Source organism: Lutra lutra, chromosome 1, assembly GCF_902655055.1.
Source record: "Lutra lutra chromosome 1, mLutLut1.2, whole genome shotgun sequence".
Classification (NCBI taxonomy): domain Eukaryota; kingdom Metazoa; phylum Chordata; class Mammalia; order Carnivora; family Mustelidae; genus Lutra; species Lutra lutra.
In genome coordinates, this window is record NC_062278.1 from 120,961,057 (window position 1) to 120,986,414 (window position 25,358).

A 25,358-nucleotide genomic window follows, 5' to 3' on the forward strand; every position below is an offset into this window, starting at 1 on the left:
TTCTTCTGAAATTTCATGGTCCTGCATGTTATTTTTGTTTCTGCAGAAAGGGCCAAATAAAACCCCTGTAGCTGCCATCTTCTTGACCAGCTTAGTGACCATGGCCTTTGTCCTTGTGGGCCAGGTGAATGTACTAGCCCCCATCGTCACCATCAATTTCATGCTGACATATATTGCAGTGGACTATTCCTACTTCTCCCTGTCCATGGCTGTCAGCAGCCTGCCCCCGGTGCCTGAGTCAGTGCCCAGGGAGGGCACAGGAGCTCTCCCCTGCTCCAAGCACCTGCTCTTGGAGAAGGCTCCCAGCTATGGCTCTGAGGACACGGGCCGAAGCCTCCCTGAGGGCACTCTGCTAGAGTTCACCAAAGACATGGATCAGCTCCTCCAGCTAACCAGGAAGCTTGAGAATAGCCAGCCGAGCCAAGGAGACCGTGACAGGATCCCACAAAGGAAGAAGGGGAAACGCAGGAAGGCCACCAAGCAAACCCTACAAGATAGCTTCCTTTTGGACCTCGAGTCCCCAGCTTCCTTCCCTGCTGAGGGCTCCGATAGATTGCCTGCTGCCTCCTGGGAGGGCCAGGAGGCCTCCTGGGACAAGCAGAATGCCAGGAGTGAAGGGGTTCTGCCTGGAGGAGCACGTGCTGAACAACTTGTCCCTGAGCCAAGCGACCAGCCTATCTCAGCTGGAGAAGGTGAGTGCCTTGAAATCCCGTCAGGGTCTCCTCCTTCGGGGTGACCTCACCTGCTTGGTCATCACAACCCCTTTCCATGCCCTTAGCCAATTCACTCGATAGCTGAGTGTAAAATCCTTGTTAATTTTGTGTGATATTTATTTTTTAAATAAAGTTTAAAGATATTTATTTTTTAAAGTTATATTAAAACAGCAGCTGAATTTGTAATTCTACTCCGTTACAGTTGACTTTATTTTTTTTTTAAAGATTTTTTTATTTATTTATTTGACAGAGAGAGATCACAAGTAGGCAGAGAGGCAGGCAGAGAGAGAGGAGGAAGCAGGCTCCCCACTGAGCAGAGAGCCTGATGCGGGGCTCGATCCCAGGACCCCGAGATCATGACCCGAGCCAAAGGCAGAGGCTTTAACCCACTGAGCCACCCAGGCACCCCACAGTTGACTTTAAACAGACATTTCTGTCTATTGTTACATGGTAGAGCTGGGAGCTATGGCTGATAAGGGAAGATTTATATCATTTTAATCAAAAATCATCTGCGACACAGTATCAACACAAGTGAGACCAATGTTTCCCTTCAAGAGAAGGGGAAATGTAACAACCTGTCTGCCTTAGTGGGTTTTTGTCTGTGGAAGATGAATCTCCCAAACCAGGCAAGAAGGGATGGAGAAAAGATGGCTAAAGAACACAGCTTTGCTTTGGTTTCTTAGATCTACAAACATGGAGGCACACAGAAAGACTCTCAAAGAGAGGCTTACAGGGCATGAGAAATTTTGAGAGAAAGAATTCATAATTTTGAGTCTTCCAAATTCTAGGTGCTTTATCTATTTTATTTCATGTACTGTGATATATATGACATATTTCCATTCTACAAATGAAGATGCTGAGGCCCAGGGAGGTCACAGAGAAGTTTCCAAGCTCTGACTTCGCACAGCGGGATATCATACCCAGGTCTGCCTAAATTTGAAGCTCATTACTTCTCTCTCTGTTACCCTGCCCCATGAGATCTATATTCACAAGTGTGAGCAGAGAGGGGGAGACAGAGGGACATAGAAAGACATGTCTAAAAACAAATGCTTTATATTCTCCCGTACACTTGCTTTTCCTTCTTTGCCTCCAAATTCGTGGGAGGTTTTTAATGATAGGCGCATTATTTAAAATTTTTAATTTTATTTTTATCAAAGTAATAAACTTTGATAAAAAATAAACTTTTATCAAAGTTTAATAAGCCAAGTGGAATTAAAAGTAACCTAATTGGGGTAGCTGGGCAGCTCGGTCGGTTGAGCATCCAACTCTTGATTTTGGCTCAGCTCACGATCTCAGGGTCTTGGGATCAAGCCCCACTTTGGGTTTTGTGCTTGCATGGAGTCTTCTTGAGATTCTCTCTCCCTCTGACCCTCTCCCAGCTCATGTGCCTGTGGTTTGCACACACACACACAAACACGCATATACTCTCTCTAAAATAGTCTATTAAAAATTAAAAATAAAATAAAATAAAATAAAAATCTTAAAAGTAACATCATCAGAAATAATAGTCCTCACTCTTCTATACCATTCCTTGTACCCTTCTCTGCTCCCTGGTCCCACTCCCAGAAAATCCACCCCCCCTTTTTTAAAGATTTTATTCACTTATTTGTTAGAGAGAGTGAGAGAGAACAAGCAGAGGGAGGAGCAGAGAGAGGGAGAAGCAGGCTCCCTTCTGAGCAGGGAGCCCAATGAGGGACTTGATCCCGGGACCCTAGGATCATGACCTAAGCCAAAGGCAGACGCTTAACCGACTGAGTCACCCAGGTGCCCAATCCCCCTTTTAACTGAAAAGTTGCATCTTCTTTTAACCTTCATGTTACTAAAAAATATATTTGCATTATCATCTTTTGACTTCCCATTACAATAGATGAAGTTTTAACTTATTCCACTCTGACTTCTCATTCAGTGTCTGAGTGTATTTATATCACAGTTTTTTTTATTAACTTCATAGCTAGTATTCATATTATCATGATTAAGTATTGCTTATCTCTGAACCATATGTTATACCATATTACATTCTTTTTGGTTCAACTTTTTCTATTTCCTAAAGTTAATAATTGCCTTGTTCTTTATTTGCTTAGTTTTCTATAAAATCATTTTTCTCTAAATGCTTGGGCATATACATCAAATGCCTCTTAGTATTATTTTCCAAGTGCTCAAATTCTTCAGAAATTTAACATACTCATTTCTTCTTTTCCCTTTGTCCAATGGCACTCATCCTGTTCCAGTCTAGACTACGAGGACTCTAAGCCTGCTACAAAACTATTATCTTGAAATTTCTCTCTTTATCACACTTCTATGTCAGATCCAGGGAATAAGAGATTTTTTGGATACAATATTATACTAGATTTTTTTTTCCAACTCAGCATTGAATACCTCCCTATGTTTGAAGAATTTCCAGTGTTATAAGTCTTGAGGAGAGGCAAAACAAGGCTCTCACACTCAAAACTGAAGACGTCAGATGCTCAGTTTTCCAGCCTCTCCGACAGCTAAGAGTTCAGCATGAGGCCAAAGCTCTGCTAATCAAACAAGCCCCTTATACCTGGAATTGGAACTGAAAATCTGAGTAAATGGGGACTTTGAGGAACTCTCTAAAAGCCTGATGGTAGCTGCAGGATGGCTGCATTCCTGGCTCCAGGGTCCAGGGCTTTCAGAATCAGAATCAGGTTCAGAATCAGCAGACTTCAGTGTCTAGACCTTGGTGCCTGCCACAGTAGTGCCCCCCAACTGCTCTGACTATAATTTTGAGTGTTGTTCTGGCTGTATAGCCCTGAACTTACTTTGCTAGCCTTTCCAGCTATTCTCAGAGGGAAAGCTAGGAAATGTGTTTTTACCTACTCATTTTGCTCCTTCACATGAAATTGTGTGGGTTTTTTTTCCCTAAGGAAGAAGGGGAGATTGGGTAGCAACAGTCTATACTGTTTTAATTTCTAAGAGCTTTTGGTTTTAATTTCTAAGAGCTTTGGTTTAACTTGATTTGTCCTTATGCTTTTTTTTTTTTAATTTTTAGATTTATTTATTTATTTGAGAGAGAGAGAGAGAGCGCGAGCAGGGGAAGGGGTCATGAGAGAGAACCTCCAGCAGACTCCCCACTGAATGTGGACCCCAATGTGGGGCTTGGTCCCAAGACCCTGAGATCATGACCTGAGCTGAAATGAAGAGCCAGATGCTTAACCGACTGAGTCACCAGGCGCCCCACCCACCACCTTGTTAAAAATTTGAACATCATCTCATTCTTATTTTATGAGTACAATGGCTTGTTTTATCTCTCTGGTAATAGTCCTTATTCTTCCTCTAGTCTTTTCCTGCTCTTTTTACTGACCTTTGTTCTCTAGATCCTTTATTCTTTGGCTTGGTCTTTCTCTCTCATGTTGGAGGCTTTACTAAAATGTCTGTTGATCTTTCGATTTTTTTTCCTACTTAGAAGTTAAGTACTAAAAAGCTGTTTAGAAGACCCACATACTGGGCAGGGCTTGCTGATTGGGACACCTCACTGTAGAGTGATTAGGGAGTAAGCTGGCTTTTTCATAGGAGGACCCCCAAAGGTGGCTCTCTAGAGTTTTTCCTCTGGACTCTTTAGTTCCTCCAGAGGAGGGTCCTTTAATCTCTTGCCTCACCCAGATGGCTGCTTGCGCTCAGGGAGCAGGGGGAGGTAGGGGACTTAGGGGTACCTTACTGTGTAGGATACAGACTTTCTTTTAATTCCCTAGTTTCTAGCTCCATTTGCCCACTCTTTGCCATGCCTGGTGTCCAAGTCCTGGCACTCACTGGTTTGATTTCTTCAGAGGAAAGGGTCACGCAAAGAAGGAGTTGTTACCTAGCTGTGTGGGCAGAAGAAAAGTTCTTGTTGTCTAGCTGTTTCAGATATGGGCTCACAGCCAAACCTCTGCACCTTACCACTTCCCAGGGACATGGCTCTGCCTGGTCTTGAACTTTGCTGGGGTCTACCAAGGTGCCTTGGGCTGCTCCTTGCCAGTATCCTCTCTGTAGTTCTTAGAGTTCATTCTCTTCTACTCTGCTCACTCTGTTACCATTCCTCTGTCACCTTTCCATTTTCTAAGTCTTGTTTTTATGTTTTCTCGTTCTCCTCATGTTTGTGGGTTTGTGCATTTTTAATTCCTTTTCTGTCTTCTTAGTGGGTTTTCAGGAGAGACATGTGGTCAGTTTGCAATGTTTAGTTAATGAAGTGCTCGCCGCCCAGTTGCCCAACTGTAGAAATGTCATAGCTGCTGACCACTCCCTCTCTTCCATCCTCATTGTCTGTACCTTGGTGCAGACCCTTCCCATCCATGACCTAGACTCTTATTAAATCTGCAAACCAGACTCTTGCCTCCTGATTCTCCCACATCCTGTTTCTCTTTCTCATTGTCCACTCAATGGTCTTTCTAAAATAAAACCCTCATCATGTCTCTCTTACTTAAAAACCTTCAGTAAAATCTAATCTCTTCCATCTAAAGTCTAAGATCTGTGGTGTGATTTGCAAGGTTCTTTACAATCCTACCCTATATTACCTTTTTGGCCATTTTTCTCATGACAGCCCATGCTCTGTATTTCCAGTTACACTTAGATTAGTGCCCTAAACACATCTTGTTCTTTATTCCTTCCTGCCTTTGCATATGCTATTCTGTCTTCACAGTTGCCTCACCTCCTGCTTCTACATCTGGAAAGCTCCCACTTATAGTTTAAAATCCATCTGACTTTTTATACCCACTTATACTCCTCAACAAGGCTTTCCTGATTTCCTCTCCTGTGCAAGCATAACATTTGATCCATGCTAATAGTATAAATAATTAACACATTGTTTTATACATTTAGATCAAATTTGTTTACACATTTGTTATCGGGCTTACATGGCTGTCTGTCTTAAGGAAAAGAAATACTAGTTTCATTCCTTTACCCCTAGGCTGTGGCCTTTCTTTAGTCATAAGCCATGCTTTTCTACCTTTTATTCATCACAGTATTCCTACAAAGTACACAGCATGCAACAAACACTCAGAAAAGGCTAAATTGATGTGCAATTGAGAAAATATTAGCTTAAGAATATGAAACATGGATCAATAAAGTACAATAGAGTTACACTATTTATTATAAGAACCTAATCTGTGACAAACCAGATGTCATACAATAATAAGAAATCACTATTGAGTAAACATTGTTGAAGTCAAATGGATCAAAAAGATTAACTAGGGCTATATTTTATACCTTATATAGCCATGAATTCCTTATTTATAACAGCTGTGCAAGAGATATTTCTGACTATTGAAGGCATCATCAAAGACAAAGAGGATCTGATTAAATAGAAATAAAAAACATTTGTACAACACAGTGTCACAGAAGGAAACAATTATTCTGACAAGCACAGCTGATAAAAGCATACCTTCCAATGCATATTATTTTTAAAAATAGGAAGGTCAAAATCCAGATTCTACTGAAGAGAAGTGTGCAGATGAATATGCAGTTTACACTTGAAAAATCAATGCCCAGACTCATTCATTCTTCATTCAACAAACTTTTATTGTTAAGTGTCAGATATTGTTGGTAGTTAAAAATAGCCAGTATTTTTCAAGCATGTTCCATGTTCTTGGCACTGAGATAAGCACTTAACAGATTATCTCATCTAAACTCAGAGTTTAGTCATTGTTACTATCTTTTAATAGAGGTTTAGAGAAGTTAAACATTTGCTCAGGATATGAGACACTAGAATTTAAAACCAGGTCAAATTCACTTTAGATTCTGTGCTCTTAACCACTACACAAAGTGTATGCTGCTTGCTGATAGTATCTGCTATAAACTAGAACATCATATTAATTCAAAGAAATCATTGCACATCTCTTAAGCTATCAAAAATGTAAATAAAAAACAGTAGATCTGTGGTAATCAGGTATATGTACACATTGCTGGAAGCATGTCCAGTGGATTCATTCCCTCTGGATCTGTTGATTAAAGTTTTTCATCAAATTTGGGGACCATTATTTCTGCAAATATTTTTTCTGCTCTTCTCTTTTTCTCCCATCTCTGTGGACTCCAATTGAACATTAATTGGTATACTTTATATTGTCCCCCAGATCTCTGAAGCTGTTCCTTTTTCTTCCACCTTTTCCTCTCTGTTCTTCAGTCTGGATAATTTCTACTGATCTATCCTCGAGATTACCGATGTTTTCTTCAGCCATCTCAACTCTGCTGTTGAGCCCATATGGTAAAGTTTTGTTTCTGTTGTTGGATGTTCTAATTGTAGAGTTTTCATTTGCTTTTTTTTTTTTTAGATTTATTTATTTATGAGAGAGAGAGAGAATGAGTGTGTGCATGAGAGTGAGGGAGGGGCAGAAAGGGAGGAAGAGGGACAAGCAGACTCCACACTGAGCATGGAACTTGACTCAAGGCTGGATCTCACGACCCTGAGATTATGACCTGAGCCAAAATTAGGAGTTCAGTGCTCAGCCGACTGAGCCACTCAGGTGCCTGTCATTTTTTTTTTTTAACATTTGTATGTCTCTGTTGGTATCCCCTATTTTAAAAGTCATTGCCATCATTTTTTCCTTAAAATTTTATTTGAGAGAGAGAGAAAGAGAAAGAATGAGAGAGAGAGAGAGAGAATGTGCACACATGAGTTGGGGGAGGGGCAGAGGGACAGGCAGACTCCCCAGTGAGTGGGGAGCCCAACATGGCACTTGATCCCAGGACCCTAAGATTGACCTGAGCTGAAGTCAGACACTTAACCAACTAAGCCACCCAGGAGCCCCTGACATTGTATTTTTATTTAATTCTTTCAACATATTTATGATACTAGCTGCTTTGGAGTCATTGTCTGCTAAGCCCAACATGCAGGCCCACTCAGTCAGATTCTTTTGATTGTGTTTTCTCCAGAGCAGGGTCAATTTTCTATTTCTTGCATGTCTTGTAATTTTTGGTTGAATAACAGACAATTTAGGTAATACAGTGAGGCAACTCCTGATTCTGATATATATGTCCAAGTTTTTGTTTGTTTTAGTAAGTTTCCTGGATTTGAACTATGGAATCTCTCTCTTCTGTGGTGTGTGGATTCTGATGTTCTTACTCTTTTTTTATTCTTGTTTTTAATTTTTAGCCTGGCTTCCTGGGGGTTGCCCTTGAGTCTACATGGCCCACAAGGCTCCACCCTCTGCCAGAGGATCTGTGTAGGTTGGGAAGCAAAGTTGCAGCTAGTTCTCCAGTCTCCCCTGGCTTTTACTTTTTGCCAGTCTCTCTGGTCTCCTCAGGCAGGAGCATAGTTTTCCAGTCAGCCAGGGAAATACAGGGAGATATAGTCTTTCTGTGGCTCTCTCATTTCTAGATCTTTCCATCAAATTTCTGGTTGGCCCACTGCTTGCCCTAGGTGGGTCCACAACCTCAGGCTAGCAAAGCTGAGGACTTTCCCCTCTCAATTTTCTACTGTACTCACCACATTTAGCTTATAAAGGCACAACTCAGGTTTGCTCCCTCTGGAAGCAAAACTGATGGTTTCTGACTAGCTCCACACTGGTAAGAACTGGGATGGATAGGAGGCCGAGCCATAGGCTCTCACTATTCTCACCTTCAGTCCCAGCAGTTTTTGAAAAAGAAATATTTCTTAATTATTTGTCTCCATTTGGTAAATGTAGAGCCCTGAGTGATTGGTTTTTGTTATTTTGTCCGGTTGTATACTTAACTTCTTGTGAAGAGGATTCACTGACTTCTTCACATTACCATAGCTAACAGTCCCTCTGGTTCCTCCTCCTCCTCCCCACCTCCTCCTTCTTCTTTTTTAATTTTTGATTTTTATTATTGCTTTTTGATTGATATAACATCTCTGGTTCATTCTCTCTGGAGAATGCTCTTTTATGATATAACAAGAAATATAAAACTATTTAACTGCCCTGACTCTGTAAATCTATTTGGGAGAATTGTATATCAAAGAAACAACTCAAAACCAAACAACAAACCATCAGATGTGTTCCAGATTGTCATAGCTACATTGTTTGTGTTAATGAAAAATTAGAAATAAATGTGCAACATTTGGAAAGTGGTTAGAATAATTATATTATCGATTAATACCACAACTAAAAAAATACCACATGGACTTGAAACATGATCCTTTGTGGACTATAGAAATGCACATTCTTAGTTTATATCTCTTAACCTGAAGTATATGTTTATTTATTCCGATAAAGATATGGAGTACATTTTCAGAGATGTTTACTATTTATTTTAAGTCACTTCTATAAAATTACTTAATTTATTTTAAAAATAGACATAATTATGTTTATTATATTTGATATTTTTAACATGCCTGATGTATGGTTTTGTTTACCTGTTTGTTTTGCAAGTAAGGCATGATAAAGTAAAGTTGCTTTCTTGGTTATTATTCTAGATTTTATAACATGAGAAACTGTTTCCTCCCACACTAGTCTGTAAGACTTGCTTCTTTCAGCAAAATTCTTGACAAGAGAAAAAAATTCTCTTAGTCACTATCGAAGGGTTTTGAAACCATAGTTGTTCAGAATTCTGAATAACTGTGCCTACTTCGTTGTGCCTATTCATAGTAGTTGAGCATCCTTGCATGAGTTCTCTCTCACATTGCTGATGTGTAAAGCTGCATTGTGCTTGCCTGGAGGGCACACCCCTTCCTTCTGTTTCCCCCCTAGGTTCCTCAGAAAACATACACACCCATACAGTTTCCTTAGGCATAGGGTAGTTGAGGTTGTGTGAGATTAAGATTAACTGTGAAAAGGTGAGGTTAACATTTCACAAATCTCAGAGAGGCAAAAATCTAAGTCCTTAACCAATGCTGTTCCTTCTTAAAAACCAAGGGGCAACTGTATTTCACTAACCCTATGACGGAAAAAAATGAATCATGCCTTGGGCATGTTAAAATTGTACAATTTAATGAATGGTAATGAACAGTATTCCTACTTTTTAAAAAAAGTAATAAAGCCATTAATTCAAATCAATCATAAACTTTGGCAGTTTATATTAATCCACAATTGAGGAGATACTTCCTCATCATTTCCTATACACAAACTTCTAAATGCCAAATCTTGGCATTTAATATGTACATTTAAGATGTAAAAGACAGTCATTGCCCTCAAGATATGGAAGTACAAAAGATAAGTATAATAGTTGGAAGCATGTGATGAAGGGAGATAGATGTTGAAAGGACTTTGGGGGCTAGGGTGGGTTCTTTATTCATTTGGCCACATATGTAGAACATTTGCTACATTTCAAACACTGTTGCAGATGTGAGGGAACATTCTGAATAGACATAGAAGGTCTCAGCTGTCCTTGAGCTTGCATTGTAGTAGGGGAAGACACATTAAACAAACAAATAAATATATACCATAATGTCAGTAAGTGATAACTACTATGATGAAAGGTAAAGTAGGGTAACAGAGAGAGACGACGGTGGGGAGAAAGGGTACTGTTTCAGACAGGTTTGTCAGAAAAGATATTTCTGAGAAGAGGATTTTTTTTTTTTAAGATTTTATTTTTTTTATTGGACAGACAGAGATCACAAGGAGGCAGAGAGGCAAGCAGAGAGGGAGAGGAGGAAGCAGGCTCCCGGGCGAGCAGAGAGCCCAACGCGGGACTCGATCCCAGGATCCCGAGATTATGACCCGAGCCAAAGGCAGAGGCCTAACCCACTGAGCCACCCAGGCACCCCAGAGAAGAGGATGTTTTAATGGAGAATCTAATTATAAAGTAGTTAGCCATGTAGAGATGTGGGGGAAGAGTTCCAGGCAGAAGAAATAACATGTATAAAAGTACAGGTGAGCATAGGATTGGCAAGTTCCAAGAACAGCAGAAGTCCAGCAGTAACTTGAGAGGAGTGGGCCAGGGGAGAGAGGGTAGGAGGTGAGTACATGAGAAAAGTGAAGGTCAGTGCCCTGTAGGACCATGTAGGCAAGGGTTGTGATACGATCAGGTTCAGCCTTCAGGAAGGTCACTTAAAAGAAAAAAAAAAATCACTGGCTTTGTGAGGAATGTATTATATGGAGAGAGGTAAGAGAAGGAGCCAAAGCCTGTTAGAGATATACTAAGGCAGAGTAAACTATTTTAATAATAATAATAAATAAAGTGGCTCAAACACAATGGAAATTTATTTCTCACTTTCTCTAATAGTCTAGGAATGCTCTCCTCCCTGCACTGATTCTGGGACTCAGGCTCCTTCCATTCTTTTGGCTTTATTATCCCTTAGTACCTTGTCATATAAAGTCAAGACTCAGTCACCATGTTCAGGTTTTAGGCACAGAGAAGAGATATACCTGTTCTCTCAAAGACCTTGGTGCTGAAGTGGTGCTCACCACTTTTGTTTGTATTCCACTGGTGAGAACTTAGTCATGTGACCACACCTCACTGCAAGAGATCCTGAGAAATGTACTATGACTGTAGTCTCCACTGTAGGAACACACTACATACAGTAAATCAGATGAAAGATGAAAATGGCTTGGACTAGAATGGAAGCAATAGGAGTGGTAAGGAGTGGTCATATTTTGGATATATTTTGGTGGTAGAATCAACAGGAAGTACAGATAGAATAGATTTATGTGTGAGGAAAGAGGGTTAAGGATAAATCTTGGATAGTTGAGTGAATTGTGGTATCATTTATTCAGATGAAGAAAACTTGGGGAGAATAGATTTCTGCTCTAGCCAGGTTAAGGTGCTTGTTATTAGGTAAGGGGAGATACTAAGAAGACAACTAGGTACCCAAAACTTCAGTTCAAGGGAGAGGTCGATGATGTTGTAAACTTGGAACATCAGCATTTGGGACTAGATGAAATTTCCTAGGAGTGAATATATTTGGAAATAAGAAGAGTGCCAGGGATAAATAAATGCTGGGATACTCCAATATTTGGGAGTTGGAAGGGGTGGTAAGCCAGCAAAGGAGACTGAGAAGGAGTGGCCAGTGAGACAGGAGGAAAACCAGGGAAGTGATGTATCCTAGAAACCAAAAGAAGAAAGTGTTTCAATAAGAAGAAAGAGATCACATATGTCTGATGCTGTCTGAAAGGTCCAGTAGAATGAGGAATGTGAGTGGACCATTGAATTTGAGAAGTTTCAAGTCACTGACAACCTTAGGAAGAGTAGTTTTAGTGGAGTGTTATATACAATCTTAAGAGTGAGCTGAGGAAATAATGGGAGGTAGAGACTGTCTAGACAATTCTTGTGAGGAGTTTTGCTATAAAGAAGATAAATAGAGCAGTAACTAAGGAGTGGATTAGGAAGTATTTGTTCAGGTGGGAGAAATTACAGTATATTTGCCTTTGATGGGGATGATTGAGTAAAGAATGGAGAAATTGATGATGCAAAGGCAAAACTCTTGAACAGGGCACAAGTGGAGGGGTGTGCCTTAGGTAAGGGGTGCCTTAGTAAGTCCTTAAGGACTCTTCATCCACTGTGAAAAGAAGAAAGGCAGAAGAGAGGGTACAGATGCAAGTAGATTGGTAGATTTGGTGATGAGAGATTATAAAATCTCTGTTTGAGAGGAGAAGATGTAAATTTGTTACATCAGAGAGTAGGAGAATGAGTTGGTTAGGTTTAAGACTGCTGGCGAATGCCGAAGTGTGGAAGCAGGTGAAGTAAGCAAGGGAATGCTGTTGGTCTTGGACCATAGAATCTTAGCTAGGTAAGAGGGTAGTGAAAAGAGGAGCTAGGTAATAGAAAGCAAAAACACAGTAGGGCAAATTGACTGAAGATCCCTTTGTAGGCTATGAATAGTTGGGGTGAGAGACAGCAGAGAAATAAGGGGGGGGGTGGGGAAAGAGGTGATAAGCAAAGGTAGATAGATTGAGATCATGATTTAGAAGTGTAAAGTTACTAGTAAGGCAAACCTTAGGTGTGGTCAAGGGAGTTAATGGCTGAGGTGAATAGAAATTATTTTTAAGCTGAGTTACAAAATTGGAGGAGAGGAATTCATAGGTATTTGCTCATAAAAATAGAAAAGGGTTTGGTAACAAATTGGTAACCAAAGATTTGGCTCATTTATTTTTTAGATTTCTTCCTGAAGTCTCCGGTCCAAGATATCCAGAGACCAACTTCTTTCTATACCCACTTGTGCAACCCCTGGGTCTCCCTGTTAGGGGTGAGTAACTTCATTTTTGTCTCAATTGTCCTTGAGAAGAGAATTACGATAGAAATGTCAATCGTGGGGGCTGCATAGGGGAGAAGAGAAAGGAGAGTCTTAACTAGGAGCAATGTGATTTAAGTGTGTTACATTAGAATTTAGATGAGTCTACAAATGGCAAGATTATATTTAATGAACTACTTATTTTAATCAATGGTTTACTTTAAAAATAATTAATCATCTATGATAACCTCTGGGTCTCTAAATTTTTAGGTATACCAAATTAGCATAATTTCACTCTAATTTGTTTCTTCTAGGCAGGAGTAGGACAAGGAGCTAGGGTAGAATATCTATTTATTGATAGTTTTGATTACAGGGTACTTTCAGGTGGATGTCTTCTCAAATATTTGCTTAAGTGAGGTTATGAATTATGAATTATATGAATTATATGTGAACTTCAATTATTCAGAATTTATAGTGATCAGAGACTGATGAGAGGGACTATTGTTTCTTATGGCCCTGGCCTTGTAGTTTGCTTACCATGTGATAAACCATTAAATGATTTGCCCTTCCTACTTTGTTTTCACAGGCTTTTGTGTCTCTTCTTATCATGTTTGTGATCCAGTGGGTCTACACCCTCATTAACATAGGTGTTGCTGCCATTGTGTATTTCTACATTGGTAGGGCCAGTCCAGGGCTTCACCTTGGTAAGCAGCAGAGCCTTTTTGCTACCATCTCCCTTCTTCTCTTTCAGCATTCATTGAAAAACTGTATTTTGAGCACCTATTAAATGCTGACACTGCTCAGCTCTCAATCCCATTTTCAAGTAACTTATAGTCTAGGAGGAAAAATACAACAGGCACACAAATGGTAACAAATAAAAAATAATAACAACTTGTTATTTGTCAGAAGACATATGACAATAAAATTGTTGTTAACAAAATTGTTGGAAGAAAGAAATGGAAATATGCTGTTTCAGATTTCTGATACTAATGTGAAATAATATAATATCACTTAAAGGTAGACCATAATAACTTAAAAAGGTATGCTACAAACCCTAAAGCAACCATTAAAATACAACAAAGAAGTATAGCTAAAAAGCCAATAAAGAAGATAAAATTGAATTTACAAAGTACTCAAATTGAAATAAAGCAGGAAAAAAAGAAAATGATAATAAAGGACACATGAGACAAACAAAAAACAAATAGCAAGGTGGCTTATATAAACCTTGCCATATGAATAAACACACTAAATATAAATGGTCTAAACATTCTCAGTTAAATGGTTAAACCCTGAGATTGTCAGATTGAATAAAAAAATTATGATCCAACTATATGCTGTCTACAAGAAATCTACTTTAAATAGAAAGGCTATAATATATTAAGAGCAAAAGGGAGGGAAAAGATAATACCATGGTAACATGAATCAAAACAAAACTGAAGTAATTGTATTAACACCAGACAAAATAGATTTCAGAGAACAGAATATTGCCAGAGATAAAGAGGGTCATTTCAGAAAAGTAAAGGGAAAAATTCATCAAGAGGATAAAACAAACCTTAACACTTATGCACTTAGAAACAGAGCTTTAATAACATGATGTAAAACCTGACAGAACTTCAAAAAGAAATAGAAAAGTTCATAATTATAGTCAAGATTCCAATACCTCTCTCTCAATAATTGCTGAAATAAGTGGGCATAACATCATAAGGCTTTAGAGGACTTGAAGAACGTTGACAACAAACCTGACCAAACTGACATTTATAGAGTATTCCACCCAACAATAACAGAATATACATTTATTTCAAGTATACATGAAACAGAGGTGCCTAGGTGGCTCAGTGGGTTAAAACCTCTGCCTTTGGCTCAGGTCATGATCCTGGGTCCTGGGATCAAGCCCCACATCGGGCTCTCTGCACAGTGGGGAGCTTGCTTCCTCCTCTCTCTCTCTGCCTGCGTCTCTGCCTACTTGTGGTCACTGTCAAATAAATAAATAAAATCTTTTTAAAAAAAAGTATACATGAAACATTTACCAGGATAGACCATAGTCTAGGATTTAAAAATGTTTAATAAATTTTTAAAGTTTTTTTTTTAATTTATTTGAGAGAGAGTAAGAGTAAGAGAGAACATGAGAGGATGAGAGGGGAGAGGGTCAGAGGGAGAAGCAGACTCCCTACTGAGCTGGGAGCCCAATGCAGGACTGGATCCCTGAACTCTGGGATCATGACCTGAGCCGAAGGCTGTCACCCAACCACTCAAGACATCCAGGAGTCCCAATTGTTAAAAGTTTTTTAAAAGATTAAATAAATTTAAAAGCATTCAAGCAAATTCAAGAACACAGTATGTTCTTTGACTAAGGGGAAGGTAAATTAGAAATAAGTAATAGAATGATATTCCAGTTATCAAAATGTTTAGAAACTAAAGAACACTAAATGACTAAGAACTCTAAATAAACTCAAGAAACTAAATAACTGATGGCTCAAAAAAAATATAATAAGTGAAATTACAAAGTATTTTGAACTGAACAAAAATGAAAATGTAACATTTGGAAATTATGGGATGGAGCTAATTCCATAGTTAGAAGGAAATTTATACACATCAAATGCATATATTAGAAAAGATATATTATATATATTATTATATTATACATTAGAAACCAGTATTGCACAGTATGTTAACTACTGAACATTAAAAAAAAAAAGAAAAAGAAAAGAAATTTCTGAAATCAATGACCCCAATTTCCAACTTAAGAAACTAAGGAAGAGCAGATTAAACCCAAATAAGAATAAAAAAGGAAACAATAAAGATCAAAATAGAAATCAATAAAAATTTTATATAGAGAGAACACAATGAGACAAAAATCTGGTTATGCGAGATCAATAAAATTGACAAACCTCCAGCTAGACTGATCAATATAAAAGGAGAAAAGGCACAAAACTACCAATATCAGGAGTGGGAGAGATGATATTACTAGCATCTACAGGTATTAAAAGTAAAACAAAGAAATATTATAAACAGCTATATGCCAATAAATTTGGCAACTGAGATAAACTAAACAAATTCCTTGAAAGATGGAAATATCAAGGCTCACTCTAGAATATTGGGCTATTTAGGTAATCTAAATACCTTGTCACTGAAAACCTGCCCACAGGGGCACCTGGGTGACTCCATCGGTTAAGCTTTCAGCTTAGGTCACAACCCCAGGATCCTGGGATTGAGCCCCAGGTCAGGCTCTCTGATCAGTGGAGAGCTGCTTCTCCCTCTCCCTCTGCCTGCCCCTCTGCCTGCTTTAGCGCGTTCTCTCTCTCTGTCAAATAAATAAATAAAATCTTTTAAAAAAATGATTAAATAAAAATAAATAAAAACCTGCCCACAGAGAAAACTCTAGGCCCAGATGGCTTCACTAATGCAAAGTGCCAGATATTTAAGGAAGGAAGAATATTAATTCTATAGAAACTCTTTGGAAAGCTCTACACCAATATCCCTCATGAATGTAGATGCAGAAAGTCCTAACAAAATTTTAACAAGTTGAATATAAAGATGTATAAAAAGGATAATACATCATAACAAAATGGATGTGCCCAGAATTCAAGGTTGGCTTAACATTCTAGATTAATTAGTGTAATATTCACAAACTACAAGAGAAAAACTACAAACATTTCTGAGAAGAAATTAGAGAGGAAATTAAAGAAATAAATGAACTGTATTTTTGAATTGGAAGATTCAATATTCTTAATGTCAGTTCTCCCCAGATTGTTCTATGGATTCGACACAATCCCAATCAAAATCTCAGCTGCCTTTTGTGGAGCAACTGGCAAGCAGATTCCAAAATGTTTACATGGAAATGCAAAAAAACCTATAGTAGTCCAGACACCTTTGTACAAGAACAGAGTTGGACTTACATTACCTGATTTCGAGACTGATTATACGCTAAAGCAATTGAGATAGCATGGTATTGGCATCAAGATAGACAAATCAGTGGACAAAACAGAAAGTCTAAGAAATGGTACCAAGACAATTCAGTGGAAGAAAAGTCTTTAGCATATGATGCTAGAAAAATTGGAAATCCATATTCAAAAAATAAGTGGCAATTGCATACATCGTACACAATAAAAGTAACTCAAAAAGATCATAGAATTAAATGTAAAACCTAAAATTATAAAATTTCTAAAATAAAATATAAGAAACTATGGCTGAATGAGGCAGATTTCTTAGATACAACACTCAACGCAGGAAAAGAGTTGATAAATTGGACTTCATCAAAATTAAGAACTCTGATCTTCTTAACAAAGAAATGCAAAGTTTGGGGCACCTGGGTGGCTTAGTTGGTTAAGCATCTGCTTTCAGCTCAGGTCATAATCCCAGGGTCCTGGGATCAAGTCCCTTTTGGCTTCTTCTTTTCCCACTCCCCCTTCTTGTGCTTTTTCTCTCTCTGTCAAATAAATAAATAAATAAAATCGTTAAAAAAAAAAAAAAGAAATGCAAAGGCAAGCCAAGACTGTGGGAAAATATTAGCAATTCACATATCCAAAAAGGACTTGTATCTAGAATACATAAAAACTCTCAAAATTCAATAATAAGGAAATGACAACAAAAACAGGCAAAGATTTTAAATGGATCTCATCAAAGAACATTAATGGATGGCAAATAAGCACATGAAAAGATGCACAACATGCATGTTCATTAAGACATGCAATTAAAATCACAACATACTACTATACACCTATTAATATGACTAAAATTAAAAGTACTGACGATTAAAAAAAAAAAATACTGACCTTGCCACCCGTTGTTGAAGATATGGAGCAACTAGAACTATCGTATACTGCTGGTGGGAATGTAAATGATACGGTCACTTCGTAAAACAGTGCAGCAGTTTATTAACAAGTTAAACAGGAGAGGTGGGTGGGGTGACGGGTAAAGTAGGTGATAGGGATGAAGGAGTGAACTGGTGATGAGCTCCCAGTGGTGTAGGGAATTGTTGAATCGCTATCATGTACACCTGGAACTAATATAACACTGTATGTTAGCAATATTAGAATTAAAATTTAATAAATAAATTGATAGATAAGTAAATAAGTAAGTAGGTAAGTAAAGTTAAACATGCACCTGCTATATGAACTAGCTACAGGGTCCTAGTTATTTACCCAAGCGAAATGAAAGCATGTGGCCATAAAAAAAACATGCACATGAATATTCAGATCAGCTTAATTTGTAAGGAGCCCCAAACTGGAAACAATTCAAATGTCCACCAAGAGGTGACTCTATAAATGAACGGTAGCATAGCCATACAATGGAATACTACTCAGCAATACAAAGGATGAACTTTTTTTTTAAGAATGGGCATTGAGGCTCGCCTGGGTGGCTCAGTTGTTAAGCCTTTGGCTCAGGTCATGGTCCTAGGGTCCTGGGGTGCAGTCCCATGTCAGGCTCCTTGCTCAGTGGGGAGGCTGCTTCTTTCCCTCTGCCTTCTTCTCCCTCTGCCTGCTGCTCACCCTCTTGTGTCCTCTCTATCTCCCTGAAAAATAAATAAATAAAATCTTAAAAAAAAAAAAAAAAGTATGGACTGTTGATCCATGCAGTGACATAAATGAATCTCAAGATAGAGATGCTGAGTCAAAGAAACCAGACTGAAAGAGTACATAGTATAATATTTCATTTGTGTATAATTAATATATTTTATATATAATTTATATATAAACCAGACAAAAAGAGTACATATATATAATTACTGAAAATGCAAACTAATCTATAATCTATAATGACAGCAGATCTGTGGTTGCCTTTGGATGGGGTTTGTGGGTGGGGGGATGCATGGGAGGAAGGTCTTATGAAGCAGCTTGAGGAAGCTATTGGAGGTGATGGATATGTTCATTGTCTTGTTTGTGGTGATGGTTTCACCGTACATACATGGGTCAACACTTTCCAAATTTTACACTTTAAATACATGTAGTTTGTTCTAAAAATGTACTAATTTGTTTTAATTAGTAAGATTAAACACAGGCTCAGAAATGGTAAGATACACACACAGAGAAATGATAGTCACAAGGGAAGAAGTTTATACTGACAGATCCCTAGAAACAGGAGGCAGGGCAACAACTCAGGGCCTAAAGGGGAAGGAGCAGGGTTGGTCAAGAGGAAGAGAGGAGAACTTGACCCAGAGCCATTACCGGAGTTTTAATGGGAAGGGATGGGCAAGGCAGGGAGGTAGCTGAACACGTTTAGGATTGGATAGTTGGAATAATTTTGGTGGGCTCTGGGGTATAAGAGTGGTCACCAGCTATCTAGTACCTGGCCCTGGGGTGATTTAGGGCAGGGGAGTATTGGCTTGGTGTATGGGAGTTTAACAAAGAAGGTGATTGGCGGTTAGGGCTCCAGATTGGTTGGTTTGTGTATCCCATAATGCTAACGTCCTGATTATATATTGAATACTGTCTTATCAACCAGTTTTAAACCAGCCATTTAGATAGACAGACAGACAGATACAAAATTTGGAGAAGCATTTTCTGAAACTACATTTGATTTCCTGAAATTACATCTTATTTATTATATGAGATTATTTTTTAAAAACCCACATTAAAGGAGGGGTGGATTTAAAAAAAAAAAAGGTGATAAGTTCTATATGAATCAGCGTGTCCTATGTCAGGATACTTGGCCAGTATCACAGTAATCTCATTTCAAGCTTCAGCTCTGACGTGGCTGTATACTGAGCTAAGTGAGTCACTTAACACCTATAGAAACATCCCCGGATCCAGATCCTGTGGGTGTTGTACTGTGAGGTTCGAAGATGAAAAAGACGTCCTTTCTATGCTTAAAGGGTGAATGGTCTAGTAGGGGATTTTATAGCATATATTTAACATATTATCAATTTGAATCTAACAGAAAAAAAATTATCAGAAAATTTTAGATTCCTAAGACTGAAGTTGGCAAATCCTCTGCTTTTTCCTTTGTAGCACTGTCTTTAGTTTCTTTCTTGGGATTTTGGATTTTAGAAATTTTTGCAAGAAATTTTTGAACACTATATATGGCAACAAAGTCCTTAGTAGGTTGCTGTCAGAGTCTTACAATAAATGAGGTTTGGTTAAACTGAAAAAGGAAAGTAAGATTTTGTGCTAATTCTGTGTGGGGGGCAGGGAGTGTGTGTTCACACTATTAAAACTGGGCTTCTGGGGGCGCCTGGGTGGCTCAGTGGGTTAAAGCCTCTGCCCTTGGCTCAGGTCATGATCCCAGGGTCCTGGGATTGAGCTCTGCATCGGGCTCTCTGCTCATCGGGGAGCCTGCTTCTCCATCTCTCTGCCTGCCTACTTGTGATTGCTGTCTGTCAAATAAAAAGCAAAACAACAACAACAAAAAAACTGGGCTTCTGGATGTAGAGCCTTTATTAATACTTATGTATATGTTTTCCCTGCAGGATCAGCTTCCAGCTTCAGCTTCTTCGGGTGGATGAAGTCCCTTGTGACCATCTCCTGCAGGTCTGTGCTAATAGGAGGTACTTGGGGTGTCCTGTCCCTGGCTAGGTTTAAGTGAACTTTGTGTGGGAACCTGACATCTGACAACCTCAATAATGCTCAGACTCTGTTCCTCCTTGCCTTACACCACCCAGCCACCCCAGCCTCCCCCCGTCCAGCCCCCCCACCCCCCACCCCCGTCTCAGCTCAGCAGAAGCTTCCTCTGGCTCAAGTCTTGCCTTCATACCCTCAGGAATCATGAACAGAAGGTTTATCTAGAATCAGATTTCTGTGTGCTGAGTCAGAAAGTTACCAGCTTCAATACACTATCATACACAAGATTAAGGCCTCAAGGCCGCCCCTTCTGCCATCTCAAATCAGGGGTGGTTGATGTGATTGTATTGGTGAACAAGCAGAGGTCAAGTACAGAAACATAGCAGAGATTCTAGAGGATTTCTGTGGCCCCTCCATGTTCAAATACACAGGGAAAGGGAGAAGCAGGAGGAGGCCTCATGGAGAAGGTACGATTTCAGGAGTGCCCTCATCTCTTTCCTGTTCCTCCTCCACCCTTCCGGTACAATGCTTCCTCAACTTTGAAGGCCTCAGGACTCTGGAAAATCACTTCCCTCCCCTTTCAATACCAGTGAGGAGCCAGGGCTGCGGGCTGGGAAAATCCAGGCAGGACCTAACCAAGTGTTCATTTGGTTTCATTGTGTTGGTTTGTTTCTGAAACTAGAGATGTCTGGGTTGCCCTTACCGATATTGCCACCTTCTGTGCCTTGACGTTGCTAATGGATGATGGGAGCCTTTCCCATTGATCCCACGTGTAAATTCAGAATCCTTTTTTTTTTTCTTTCCATTTTTTTAAAATTGTGGTAAAACAGACATGTGATAGACCTTATCATCTTAAACGATTTTTTTTTAAGTAGGCTCCATGCTGGGCTTGAACTCACGACCCTGAGATCAAGACCTGAGCTGAGATCAAGAGTCAGATGCTTAACTGAGGCACCCAGTGCCCCCCATCTTAACCATTTTTAAGTGTATGATTCAGTGGCATTAAGTTCATTCACACCATTGTGCAACCATCACCACCATCCATCTCCAGAACTCTCCATCTTGCAAAACAGAAAGTCTATGCTGACTAAATGGTAACTCCCCATTCCTCCCTCCTAAGAATCCTTTTTTTTTTTTTTTTAAGATTTTATTTATTTATTTGACAGAGAGAGAGATCACAAGCAGGCAGAGAGGCAGGCAGAGAGAGAGGAGGAAGCAGGCTCCCCGCTGAGCAGAGAGCCCGATGCGGAGCTCGATCCCAGGACTCTGAGATCATGACCTGAGCCGAAGGCAGCGGCTTAACCCACTGAGCCACCCAGGCGCCCCCTAAGAATCCTTTTAAAGGCAACCTTTGTAAGCCCTCTAGTTCAAGTCGACAGAAGAAAGGAAATGTTGGTGCTAGAGCCTAGCATGGGTGAACCAAAAGGATCAGGGCTCTGGGAACCACCAGGAGGACCAGGACTGGGAGGAGCTGGTGTGTGTGGGGGGGGGGGGAACCCCTGTCCTCTCCCAGGAAGATGGCTGTTGTCCTTTGTGCAGCGATAGGAGGGGGCGGGTTGCCCCTTCCCCCACCACCGGCCTCTTTTCCAGTCTGGGGCACCAGGTTAAGTGGCTTGATCTCTCTCCCCTACCGCCTCCTCCTGAGGGAAAGTAGAGGCTGAGTGAACACAGGTTCTGTGTAGAAGCTGCCTGCAGAATTGAGCTGCAAGAGGTGTGTGGTTGAGAGTACTTGGCCTTATCTGATTCACAGGAATATTTATAGGCATATTTCTGGTTTTAAAGCCTATAAGTGACCCTGGGAGGTCACTCCTCCTTAAGTCGCACTTGAATTCCAGGAATTTCACCTCTGAGGTCACTGTAGTACTACTTAGGAAAAAACAATGTCTTCGGAGGAGGTTATTCTTAGAGAAGGATAGTGAGTTGGTTGGAAGGGGACCCAGTACACACTGTTCATAGCTCCGTGGGCTTGTGAATGGGTGGTGAAGGTCTCCACTCCGTCTCAACACCACGCTTGCTGCCTCACGTGGCTCCTGGGTAAGGTCCGTTGGTGGTCATCCAAGAGGGTGAAAGGACCAAGAAAGGATGATTCGCTTAAAGGTAGAAATGGCTGTTTGGTAGTTTTGAAGGGTTTGTTTCCCTCTCTCCCAACTATAGTCCCAGATGCTTTTCAAAAACCAAAAAATAATATTATAGAATGTGTTTGGGCAAAGGAACTTGGCTATGTGCTTCCATTACACATACAATTTCCAGAATTATGTGAAATGAAGCCTGACCTTGAGAAGGTTTTCTTTTCAGAAGTCCTAGCAATTGCCCAGGTGAGAATTCTCAGGCTATTCTAGTCTAAAAGGGAAACATAGTGTTTCCCTGAACTCAGAAGAATACAATGGTTTCACTTAGGGGAAAAAAAAAAAAAAAGCCATTAACAAAAATAATTGATCGGCCAAAACACCTGTATGTTGACTGAATGTTACCTCTTGACCTTACATCTTGCAGATTCGACCTTTATAGAAGTTCCCTCATTTCTCAGAAAAATCTCCCTCTATCTAATTTAGGGATGTTCTCAGCAAGTGGCTTCAAGCCTTAGTCCTGTGATCTAAGCTTCTGTAACAGCACATTTTGCCAGAAGCAACTAGAGCTTTCTACTGAGGTACCACAAGTTTAGAACATCAGATTGCTACCTTTTTAAGATAATTGTCAAATATATTCTTTAAAGAACCGAACATTAGTACTCACAAAGTGGATGATTCTTTCTGAGTAAAATTTTGAGGAGGCAATCCATGCCTCAGGTGGGATTTCTCAGGCGCCTGGCTGGCTCAGTGGGTTAAGCCTCAGCCTTCGGCTCAGGTCATGATCTCAGGTCCCCACGTCAGGCTCTCTGCTCAGCAGGGAGCCTGCTTCCCCCTCTCTCTCTCTGCCTGCCTCTCTGCCTACTTGTGATCTCTCTCTCTGTCAAATAAATAAATAAAACCTTTGGGAAAGAAAAAAAAAAAAAAAGGGCCTACCACAGACAGGAGAGGAAACTGAAGGGGACCAGGAAAGATGAGAAAATAAGGCAGGGGAGGTGATTGAAGAGCTGGCCTGGGGCGATGAGGCTGATGAGTGGCAGGGAGGTGACTCTCTTTCCTTACTGCATGCATTCTGCCTGTAGCACTTTCCTCTTGTCTCCCAGACATTTTTCTTTACGGTTTATTCTAACTCCAACTGTATGGAGACACTTCAGTGACCGTGGAATCCACATCAGGATATACTTTTTGTCTTCAGGCCAATTTAGTGTCAAAAGCCTTTGCATCTCCCCTCGTAGCAGTTTCCTCTGTAAACCTCAGCCCTGGAAATCATTCTTTGTTCAGGGTTCTTTCCAACGAACCAAAGAGAAAGCATCTCTTTCTGCTCTTCTCAGTTTTCCAGCCTCTCCGTTCCATTATTTCATTTGACAGGAAAGCGAAGAAAAGCCATCGAACCCCAACATGACACCGTGTGGAAGGTTATCTTGTGGGTTGTCTCCCATTGGGTGGGTACATTTTCTTTTGTTTCCACTAAAGAGAGGTAAATATCACTCTCCTTATTTTATTTCATCCTTATTTTTTATAGTTTGGGTTCATAAACTATTACATGTATAGTATTCCGTAGTTTTCTTATTTAAATGCATGTTGAATAAATACAAAATAATAAGCACAATGCCCCTCGTACGAAGCGCTGCTCTCTCCCAGCTCCACCGATTAGCGCTTTGTCTTTGGTTCTGACCAACTCTGTGTTTCCTCTCACCAAAGGAGCTTGAGATCGCCCCAAGAGCAGATAATTTTGGCGCCGTCCCTGGCTAGGGTTGACATGGAGATGACTCAGCTCACCCAGGAGAACGCGGACTTCGCAGCTCGGGACCGCTACCACCACTCCTCCCTTGTGAGTCGGGAACAGCTGCTGTCTCAGTACTGAGGGACTGAGTACTCATTAGCAGGCAGCCTGAGGACCTTCCTGCCTTGGAGCTGGCCAGGGTGCAATGGATCCAGATCCCAGAACCTTCATGATGCTGGTTCTCCTCAGTAAGAATCTCAGAAACCTGTCCTCCCCCTGCTGGTTTGGACGATGGAAATCTGCAGTCTGGTCTGTAGCACCCCTCTCCTTCGGGGAACCACCAGAAGGCCTGTGGCCTCCACAACATGCACCCAGTTTGGAGAGCCCCACACAGACGTCAAGACTTGCAGGTGCGGAGAATCACACCAGGTTGCTTGCTCTGGAGGCCACAATAAATGACTATTTTAAATTTTATTGTATTATTTATTTTTTTGAATAAATAATACACTCACATGGTTCTAAAACCCAAAGGATAATCCTATATCATAATGTGAAAGCTTCCCCTCCCATCCTTGTTCCTCTTATGTTCATCCCCTGCCCCAGAGGCAACCACTGTTCTTAGATATACTTCCAGCATTTCTTTATGAATATACAAGTAAAGAGGAATGTGGATTCCTTTTACTCCCTTTTTATCCACAAAAGGTAGTGTATTATACATGTGTTCTGCACCTTGCTTTTCCCATTGGAGACATTTCCATACCAATACCTATACAGTTTCCTCATTATTTTCCATTGTATCAAAGTAGTATAATTTATTTCATCAGTTTCACAATGATGACATTTGAATCATTTCCCATGTTTCTCTATTTACAACCAGTTCTGCAGTGAATAATCTTGTACATAGGTACAAGCATAGAGTCTATCGATAGGATAAATTCCCAGAAGTGGAATTGTGAGATCAAAGGGTACATGCGTTTGCAAGCTATTATTGTTTAGGGAAAGTCTTTTTAATTAAAAAGTTAAATTACCGTGAGATACGTAATGGTGACTCATGTTCTCAGAAGCTTTTGTGGGCCCCAGCTCTGTGGACACCTTTGCAGCTGTTTCACGGTAGGAGCGGGCGAAGGGACAAGAGTGTTTTGGTTCCTTGATAAACTCACGGTGGCATTCATCACAAGCAAGCCGTCCTGGGGGCAAGGACAGCAGCTTCCCCCTGGGGAGTTCAGCACCTACCTCAGGGGTGGGAGTTTTCCTGCTGAGCCACAGGGAAGTACCCCTGGGTCCATCATGACCCCTTTCTTC

The 25,358-nt window shown here is 40.2% G+C and overlaps 1 protein-coding gene across 1 annotated transcript in view; it reads left to right on the forward strand.

The window, feature by feature from the left end:
- SLC12A8 (solute carrier family 12 member 8) overlaps positions 1 to 24,530 on the forward strand; it is a 144,419-nt gene extending 119,889 nt beyond the window's left edge. The window contains 5 exon segments of the mRNA XM_047734824.1: positions 47 to 692; positions 12,698 to 12,786; positions 13,358 to 13,475; positions 20,177 to 20,237; positions 24,035 to 24,530. Coding sequence (XP_047590780.1) covers positions 47 to 692; positions 12,698 to 12,786; positions 13,358 to 13,475; positions 20,177 to 20,237; positions 24,035 to 24,197 — 1,077 coding nt within the window. The 3' untranslated portion in view covers positions 24,198 to 24,530.
- Positions 24,531 to 25,358: the final 828 nt, after the last annotated feature.